At 50.6% G+C, this 10,053-nt stretch overlaps 1 protein-coding gene across 1 annotated transcript; it reads left to right on the forward strand.

The window, feature by feature from the left end:
• Positions 1 to 512: 512 nt before the first annotated feature.
• On the forward strand, positions 513 to 5,681 carry LOC125510238 (rab GTPase-activating protein 22). The gene is made up of 5 exons (XM_048675360.2): positions 513 to 1,016; positions 2,612 to 2,747; positions 2,853 to 2,902; positions 3,608 to 3,661; positions 4,048 to 5,681. Exons 1-5 carry the CDS (start codon positions 739 to 741, stop codon positions 5,288 to 5,290), a joined length of 1,761 nt encoding a protein of 586 aa, XP_048531317.1. The 5' UTR covers positions 513 to 738; the 3' UTR covers positions 5,291 to 5,681.
• The last annotated feature ends 4,372 nt before the right edge of the window (positions 5,682 to 10,053 follow it).

Here is a 10,053-nt window from a genome sequence, read left to right on the forward strand (position 1 = left end):
TTGGCGACTCCACCACACACCATTATTGGCCCGTATACAACGCAATAGAAATTCCAAGAAACTCTAGAACAAGCCGTGTGGATGGATATCCCACCATCATCTACCAGACGGCTGACCCAAAGATTCAGCCTTCCGACCCAGGAGTACCACACCAAAACTTGTTTCAAACCGATTTTTTTCTTTTCAAAATGGGATGAGAAGCTGGCCAGTGGATGAGGATAAACATGGACAATAATTGAGAGGAAAAAACAGGCAAGGATCTTGGGAGGTTGACCTAGAGAGCGGAGGACGCCGGCCGGCCGCGGGGCTCTTGAATGCCGGGCAGTTGAGTGTCCTGCGATGCGTGTCCTAGCGGCGGTAGGTCGGGCCATCGATGCCGTGTGTCTCGCTGACCGGCGGGCCCCGCGTGGCGGCCGGGGCGGGACCCGTCGAAGCGCCCACGGCACCCCCACCCACTCCCCCCCCCCTCTCCGTGTGTGTGGCTTTATTGGCGTCACATGCCCCCCCTCCCCCCTCCCTCTCCCCTACCACTTCTGTCCATTTGCCAAAAGCTTAGAGTTAAAGCACGGTGGGGGGAAAAACCAGATTAACCTGTGGCAGGCGCCGGCGACGAGATCCTGGGGCGGCGGGGATGGCGCCGGGGAGGCGGGGGCGGAGGCCGTGCAGGTGCTGCTAGTCGCTGCGCGTGGAGGGTAGTGGGTGGGTGAGAGGGACCGGCCGACGGACGGACGGACGGACATGAAGGCCCTGCGGCGATCCAGCACCTCGACCTCTCCGTCCTCCTCCTCCTCGCCCACGGCCGCGTCCTCCCCGCCATCCTCGTCCTGGATCCACATCCGCTCGCTCCTCGTCGCGGCCGCCTCGTCCAACTCCTCCTCCTCGGCGGCGGCGGCGGCGGCGGCGGCCGCCGCGGCCGCGGGGAGCTCCGTGCCCGCCTTGGCGTCTGCTGCGTCGGCGGCGGCCGCGGCCTCGTCCTCGTCCTCGCCCGCCGCCTCCTCCTCGCCGCGCTCGGATCGGTGGGTTCCCTCCCCTTCCCCCCTCTGGATTGGCCAGAGCCGGCGAGTAAAAATGCCAACTTTTCAGCCTTTCCATAGCTTCTGATCTGGTGCTGTGGGCTCCGGCATACCTCGCTGTAGTTGAATTGGTGGCCTGGAGTCCAGTGAAATGCTCGAATTAGGATTTTTTTTCTGTTTCGATCCAGTCGAGCTTTGCGTTCCAGTTTCGATTAGAGTGGATCGTGTGGTGATGGCTTGGCTAAGTGCTTCAACCACTTGTCATCTCTACGAATGAATTAGCTCTATACTTTGTTCCAAATATGCCTCTTTTGTGAGTTGAAGCATGTACAGTAAGTTATATCCTGGTGCTCTTTTGGTCTAGTCTAGTGACAATGTTAGTGCTCAACTTACAGATTTCAAAGGTGTGCATTGCTGTTTGAATAGAGAGGTAGCTTGCTTGCTGCTAGCTTGAATTGATAGCTACTTCAGGTTGCTTTTGTTGATTCTTAATGTTAGATGCCATGGTATGTAGGACCTTGGAGGTGACCTGTCCCCCAAGGAAAGCAAATTTTGCTTCCTACAAATAATACTGAATAATACTTTAAAAATTAGTAATACTGAATATGTTATGCATTTATTCGGTTTGATAGTGAAGCTTTCACACTTGAACGGCTCCCTATAAAATTGAGCTAGTTCCTTCTGTGCAATTCTACTAACGTGGAGTTACGGAATGTTGTCAATCATGCGCCATCTAAGCTTGTGTGCCACAAACCAATTCCTAAACCACATACGTTTAAGTTTTACTTACTGCCGTGTTGCCTTTCAGCTTGTTTGTTTTCACCAACGTAGTGATACAAAAAAAAAACTACATAGAAATGATCATATGTTCTCACTGAAGTCATTTCATCTAAGCTCACCCTGACTGCGGCTCCATTTTGAGCTTGAGCTTATATTGTTAGAAATTAATGTAAGGCTCGGCTATATATGGTTGATTTGAAATATGGGCGAGCAGTATAAAATCTATTGATGCAATTAACAATAAACCTGCCCCGGAAGTTGCCTAGTTTTAGTATAATAAGTAGTAACTTCAAGAACCGTAACTGCAGGGAACTTATTCTATATGAAGCTGATTTGATAAACTAATCACCTCAATTTTATTTACAGTAGCATCTTTTGCATGCCTAATGATTTCTCATGCACACTGTTTTAAATTAAGTATGATGCATTTAAATAAGCATGAAAGTATGATTAAACTAAGGAGTGAAGAATTCGCTGTTTATGTGCTGTATCTATGTGCCTATGAACAGTATATGCTAAATGTGCATGTCATGGCACTGGACTGGAGTATGGCACTGTAGTACTCCCTCCGTTCCTAAATATAAGTCTTTTTAGACATTTCAAATGGACTACAACATACGGATGTATGTAGACATATTCTAGAGTGTAGATCCACTAATTTTGCTCCGTATGTAGTCACTTGTTGGAATCTCTAAAAAGACTTATATTTGGGAACGGAGGGAGTATATAGCTAGCTAGTTTGTTTGCCGACCTTTTCTTTCGTTCACCAATACCTCTGCTTGTGCTCTTTGCTAAAAAAATATAATTCCTTTTGTCAGGGGAGGAATTAAATCTCCGTGGTCTCGAAGGAAAAGGAAAAGAGTACTTTCTCGTCAGCAGTGGGACGGTCAATTTTCAGCTAATGGGAAACTTCGTGATGGGGGAAAGAAGGTCCTAAAGAAAGTCCGTAGTGGGGTAAGCATAGTTATTCATTTGCATATATGGCCTGCATATGTACTTGTCTATGATGCTTGGTTGTAGTTTACACACTGAAAATTTACACTTCTCTTACTGTACCAGGGTATTGAACCAGGCATTCGGGCTGAAGTTTGGCCCTTCCTACTAGGAGTGTGAGTTACTTGATCTCTTCTATTCTTAGTAGTAAGATTCATATCTTTGACCAAATTTGAGATGTCAGCTACATACAAATATTCCCCAGAGCACCTTGTTGGATGACGATGTAGTCAGTTAAAGCAAAAGATAATCAAGATGATCGGCAGATGTTTTAGGGAGGAAATAGGTGCATATGGCTGTAGTACTACAGTAATAGCATTACCACCAAGTGCTATCCTGCAAAACGCAATGTGCACACACGCGCATGAGCTTGGATGGATGTCTTTTTGGGTGTGTCATTCATGCCTATGGTCACTGCTGCGGTCATCAACACACTTGTCTTCATCATTGGAATGCTTGGTGTCATTCTTGATTGTGTACGAACCCGGCTTATTAACTAGTAACTCAAAATATAGGACAGGGAATACAGTGCTCGTACGTATCGATCTTATCATGAGCAATGAGTGTGGTTTTGTGACCTTATCTTATGAACATGCACGTATCGATCTTGTCATGAGCAATGAGTGTGATTTTGTGACCTTATCTTATGAACATGGGCAGCAATCTTATAAGAATGTGCAATTGCAATATTACCTTCAATTTGTGGTTGATATCCTAAATTATGTTTAGATTGTGTTTAAAAATTTAGTTTATATGTTCTTATTTAATATACTTTGCCACTTCAAATCCAGAGAGATTTACCTTGTCAATTTTGTGTGCAGCTATGATTTAAATAGCTCTGAAGAGGAACGGAATACCATCAGGATTAAAAAAAGGTACTGTATTAATATCTGAAGATTAGTTTCTTGATATAAATTGGTCTTTGCTTTATTGTAGCCTACCCCATCTTGTTTGGGACTAAAGGCTTTGTTGTTGTTGTTGTTGTTGTTGTTGGTTTGGTTGAATTCCTGGTTTGAATTAATCATAAGCATTCCGCTCATTGCGCCATGATTCCATAACGAACTGAAAATATGTGATACTGCATAGGCAGAAACATTTTGCTCAGCAGTATCTTATTCCCCTGATTAATTCACACGAGAATGGTGGTGTGAATTTGTAACTGCCTAAAGCAAATGACCCAGTAAACCAATGATGTTCTACTGTTATTAATATCCTGCCTAATCTGTCAAGAGTTTTTGGACTTACATAGCTTTTGGTTCAGGAAAGAGTATGAAAAACTGAGGCGGCAGTGCCAGCACATTCTGAATGGGTACAGAGGAAGTGGGCTGAAGTCAATAAATGAAGTGAATAATGAGGAGTGTTCTGCTCAAGGAAGTGGTGCTGAAGGATCAGAATCGCCTTGTTTTGAAGATGTCAATGTCGAGAAGGCTTCTAGGTCACTCGAGGAACCGAAGCCTGAACACAGCGAGGCCGAGCAACTGGAGATCACTATGTGTGATGATGTTATGGAATCTATGGAAGAAGACACAAGCGAGTTAATTGATGCTTATCCATGCATAGCAGAGTCAGAATCTTCTGACTCCGAATCATCGGATGAAGATGACTCTGGAAGGATATCCGTGTGTGGCGAGGATAGCTGTGATCCGGATCCTAAATTTGCTAGGAGTTCTTCGTTCAAGGCGGATATTTTTCGGTCTAGCAGAACCTCAGAGGACTTCGCGACATGGCAACGCATTATAAGGCTGGATGCTACCCGGGCAAATGCGGAATGGATTTCGTTCTCCCGTAACCAGGCCGAAGTCCCCAAGGAGAAAGCCCTACAGTCTGCAGCATCTGTTGGGTTGAAAGATTATGACCATTTGGAGCCCCATATGATTTACCATGCTGCTCGGTTGGTCGGACTTCTTGAAGCGTATGCGATCTACGATCCGGAGATCGGTTACTGCCAAGGTATGAGTGATCTCTTGTCACCGATAATCGCGGTGATGGAGGAAGACGATGCTGCGTTCTGGTGCTTCGTGGGTTTCATGAGGAAAGCCAGGCACAACTTCAGGCTGGACGAGGTCGGGATAAAGAGGCAGCTGAAGATCGTGTCGCAGATCATCAAGCGCAAGGACTCGCACCTGTACAGGCACCTGCAGAAGCTGCAGGCCGAGGACTGCTTCTTCGTGTACAGAATGGTGGTGGTGCTCTTCAGGAGGGAGCTCACCTTTGAGCAGACCGTGTGCCTGTGGGAGGTGATGTGGGCCGACCAGGCGGCCATCCGGGCCGGGATCGGGAGGACCACCTGGGGGAAGATAAGGCTGCATGCCCCGCCGACCGACGACCTGCTGCTCTACGCCATCGCGGCCTGCGTCCTGCAGAGGAGGAAGCTGATCATCGAGAAGTACAGCAGCATGGACGAGATACTGCGGGAGTGCAACAGCATGGCCGGGCAGCTGGACGTGTGGAGGCTGCTGGACGACGCGCACGACCTGGTCGTTAACCTCCATGACAAGATCTGAGCTGATGCAGGTGCCCGCTCTCCCTCGTTCTCGCGGCGGCGGCAAAGGAGGCCTCGTCGGAACTTTGAGGTATCTATGCTGCTGCTGCTGCTGCTGCTCGTCGAAAGCGTTCTGTTATCTTCTGTCAGGTTCCTGGCACACGAACGAACCCGTTCTTAGGTATAGAGGATGTTGTAACCTAGAGCGAGGGCGCCTGGGCGCGGCCTCGCATACGAGGCACTGAAATACGACTGCTATTCATTGTTTAACCTGTTATAGGCGAAGCAACAGATATTTTTTCACGGATGACGGTTTCATCCACGCTGAAGGTATGAAGTAATAACCAGCACAGACAGAGGTGTCTTTGTGCGCAGTTTGTCGATGCAATGCAAGGGTCCAAAACGTTCTCTTCTGTGTAATGGTATGTATGTTGCACTTTGCACGCCTTGGTAGCAGCGGTACTTCCTGTATGCTGGAAAACTACTCCTTTATGCCTTGGTAGATTTGATCTTTTTGCCAAAAAAAGAGTCCAAAGTGTCTCATTTTCTGGCTGTAGAAGGGCAAGATGTGGGCTGTGCAATGATGATATATTGATCGGTGCACCAGGCACGTATATACGAGTACAGAGGGGGGTTACAACCTCAACTATACAGAGGAAACATGAGGTGGGCCCTATACACAAATATTCACGATTCACGTACGTAATATACTCAACCCCCCCCCCCCCCCCCCCCCCCCCCCCGCGCAGCGGCGCCAGTGACAGAGGGGGTCACAACCTCAATTATACAAAGAAAACATGAGGTGGGCTCTATACACAAATATTCACGTACGTAATATACTCAACCCCCCCGCGCCATGCAGTCGAAGCGGCGCCCGTGACGCAAAGACTGGAACGAAACTCCTCGAAGATGGAAGTCGGCAGTCCCTTCGTCATCACATCGGTGAACTGTTGTGCAGTCGGAACATGGAGAACCCGAATACGTCCAAGGGCCACCTGCTCACGCACAAAGTGAATGTCAAGCTCAATGTGCTTAGTCCCGCGACGATGAACGGGGTTGGCGGAGAGGTACGCCGCAAAAACGTTGTCGCGATAGACAACCGTAGCCTGGGATACGTCGTGATGCAGCTCCTGAAGTAATTATCGTAGCCAGGTGCACTCAACAACAACGTTAGCCACATCTCGGTACTCAGCCTCCGCGCTGGAGCGCAAAACTGTGGGTTGTCGCTTGGACGACCACGAGACGAGTGAAGGACCGAGGTAGGCGCAGTAGCCGGAGGTGGATCGACGAGTGTCTGGGCAGCCAGCCCAGTCCGCGTCGGAGTAGGCCACCATCTCCAGAGAAGTGGACGCCGTGAGGGTGAGCCCAAGGGTCATCGTGCCACGAATGTAACGGAGGATCCGCTTCACGAGAGTCCAATGGGAGTCATGAGGGGCGTGCATGTGGAGACACACCTGCTGAACAACATACTAAAGATCCGGTCTGGTGAGAGACAAATACTGAAGAGCACCGACGATAGACCGGTAGAAGGGAGCATTCGACGGTAGCGAGCCCTCAAGAGCAGAAATCTTGGCCTTCGTGTCAACAGGAGTAGCAACAGGGTGACAGTTGAGCATGCCAGCACGCTCAAGAAGCTCATGCGCATACTTCTGCTGATGAAGAAAGAAGCCGTCCGGCCGCCGAACAACCTCAATGCCAAGGAAATAATGTAGAGCACCCAAGTCCTTGATGGCAAACTCGTCACGCAGCCGGAGAGTAATCTGCTGAAGAAGAGCTGCGGAGGAGGCCGTCAAGATGATGTTGTCGATGTAGAGGAGCAAATATGCAGTCGTGTCACCGTGGCGATAGACGAACAGGGAGGCATCCGAGCGAGTGACGCTGAAACCCAGTGTCTGAAGAAACCCGGCGATCCGCTGGTACCAGGCGCGGGGTGCTTGCTTGAGCCCGTAGAGATACCGGGACAACAAACACACATGGCCAGGAAGAGATGCGTCGACGAAACCGGTGGGCTGCTCACAATAAACCTGCTCCTCAAGATGACCGTGGAGGAAGGCGTTGGAGACATCCATCAGATGAACTGGCCAGCCTCGGGACACCGCAAGCTGAAGGACAGTGCGGATCATGCCCGGTTTAACAACCGGGGCAAACGTCTCAGTGAAGTCAACTCCAGCGCGCTGTTGGAAACCACGAACCACCGAGCGAGCATTGTAGCGCTCAAGTGTACCATCTGAGCGGGTCTTGTGGGGAAAGACCCACTTGCCGGTGATGACATTGGCGCGAGGAGGCCGGGGAACCAGTGTCCATGTACGGTTCTGTTGAAGAGCGTCGAACTCTTCCTGCATCGCCGCAAGCCAGTGAGGATCATGGAGGGCTGCGCGAGCGGACGCGGGAAGAGGAGACGGCTCCGCGGTGGAGGTGGCAAGGAGGTACTCGCCACTCGAGTACCGCAGGCTCGGACGGTGAACGCCGGTCCTAACCCATGTAACAGGGCCAGACGGCAACACCGGAGCGGCCGGCGAGGCGGGCGGCGAAGCAGCCGGCAAGGCCGCCGGCGACGGGACCGGCGAGGCGGCGGCCGAGCTTGCGACGCCTGAGTCGGGGGCGGCGGGTGAATGGGGGGCGCCAGCCGAGGCATCGTGGTCGGCCGAGGAGGCCGAGAGGGCAGGCGCCGGCGTGGGGGCGCGAGACGCAGCTCGTCCCACGACGTGAGGACCGCCAAAGCCCGGAGGCGGTCCGAGAGCCGGGCGGGGCCGTCCACCTGACGGAGTCGCTGAAGGGCCGCCGGTGGCCAGCAACGACGAGGCGACAAGGAGTACCTGCTGCTGAAACGGAAACACCATCTCATCAAAGTAAATGTGTCGGGAGGTGAAAACACGATGGGAGACAGGATCATAGCAGCGGTAGCCCTTATTATTAGGTGGGTAGCCGAGAAAGATGCATGCGACGGAGCGGGATGCAATCTTATGAGGTGCAGTAGCGGCGATGCTAGGGTAGCATAGACAGCCGAAGATGTGAAGCTCATCATAAGAGGGTGGTGCACCGAAGAGGAGGTGATGAGGTGCAAAGTTCCCGTGAGTGCGACATGGATGGATATTAATGAGGAGTGAAGCGGTTGCGAGAGCGTCAGGCAAAAAGCGCGGAGGCACATTGGCGTGAAAGAGGAGAGTCCGAACACAGTTATTAAGAGGGCGAAGGATACGCTCAGCGCGCCCGCTCTGCTGCGAGGTGTACGGGCAGGTGAGACGAAAAGTCGTGCCATGTGTGGTGAGGAGAGTACGAACAGCTAGGTTGTCGAACTCCTTTCCGTTATCTGTCTGCAATGCAAGAATGGGACGACCAAACTGCGTGAGAACATAGGAGTAGAAGGCGGCGAGAGTGGATATAGCATCCGACTTGCGGCACAATGGGAAGGTCCACACATAATGTGGGAAATCATCAAGTATGACAAGATAATAAAGATAGCCCATATTACTAGTAACATGAGAGGTCCAAACATCACTATGAATTAACTCAAACAGGTATGATGCAAAATGAGAAGAAGCCCTAAACGGGAGACGGGCATGTTTGCCGAGGCGACATGCATGACACGAGTGATCCTCGTGTTGGGGAACATAGTAATTTCAAAAAAAAAATTCCTACGCACACGCAAGATCATGGTGATGCATAGCAACGAGAGGGAAGAGTGTCGTCCATGTACCCTCGTAGACCATAAGCGGAAGCGTTATGACAACGCGGTTGATGTAGTCGTACGTCTTCATGATCGATCGATCCCTAGTACCAAACGTACGGCACCTCCGCGATTTGCACACGTTTAGCTCGGTGATGTCCTGCGAACTTACGATCCAGTAGAGCTTCGAGGGAGAGTTTCGTCAGCATGACGGCGTGATGATGGTGATGATGATGCTACCGGAACAGGGCTTCGCCTAAGCACCGCTACGATATAACCGAGGTGGATTATGGTGAAGGGGGCACCGCAAATGGCTAAAAGATCAATGATCAACTTGTGTGCCCATGGGGTGCCCCCTCCCCCTTATATAAAGGAGTGGAGGAGGGGGAAGGCCGACCCTCTCTATGGCGCGCCCTGGGGAGTCCTACTCCCTCCGGGAGTAGGATTCCCACTTTCCTAGTAGAAGTAGGAGCCCTTCCAAGCAAGAGTAGGAGAGGAAAGAAGGAGGAGAGAGGGAGGAAGGAAAGGGGGCCCGGCCCCCCTCCCAATTCGGATTGGGCTTGGGGGCGCGTCTCCCTCCTTTCCCTTCCCTCTCCTCTATTCCACTAAGGCCCAATAAGGCCCATATACTCCCAGGGGTTCCGGTAACCTCCCGGTACTCCGGAAAAATGCCCGAACCACTCAGAACCATTCCGATGTCCAAATATAGGCTTCCAATATATCGATCTTTACGTCTCGATCATTTCGAGACTCCTCGTCATGTCCGTGATCAAATCCGGGACTCCGAACTACCTTCGGTACATCAAAACACATAAACTCGTAATATCGATCGTCACCGAACGTTAAGCGTGCGGACCCTATGGGTTTGAGAACTATGTAGACATGACCGAGACTCACTTCCGGTCAATAATCAATAGAGGAACCTGGATGCTCATATTGGTTCCAACATATTCTACGAAGATCTTTATCGGTCAAAACCACATAACAATATACGTTGTTCCCTTTGTCATCGGTATGTTACTTGCCCGAGATTCGATCGTCGGTATCTCAATACCTAGTTCAATCTCATTACCAGCAAGTCTCTTTACTCGTTCCGTAATGCTACATCCCATAACTAA

This window comes from Triticum urartu, chromosome 5A (genome assembly GCF_056163025.1).
Source record: "Triticum urartu cultivar PI428250 chromosome 5A, HENAU_Tu73, whole genome shotgun sequence".
NCBI lineage: Eukaryota > Viridiplantae > Streptophyta > Magnoliopsida > Poales > Poaceae > Triticum > Triticum urartu.

What these genes read in the sequence shown, in the direction of transcription:
- LOC125510238 (XM_048675360.2), top strand. Translation starts at nt 739, where the DNA reads ATGAAGGCCCTGCGGCGATCCAGCACCTCGACCTCTCCGTCCTCCTCC. An exon ending in TCCTCGCCGCGCTCGGATCG is followed by an intron (nt 1,017 to 2,611) that starts GTGGGTTCCCTC and finishes TCCTTTTGTCAG; the next exon opens with GGGAGGAATTAAATCTCCGT. An exon ending in ACCATCAGGATTAAAAAAAG is followed by an intron (nt 3,662 to 4,047) that starts GTACTGTATTAA and finishes CTTTTGGTTCAG; the next exon opens with GAAAGAGTATGAAAAACTGA.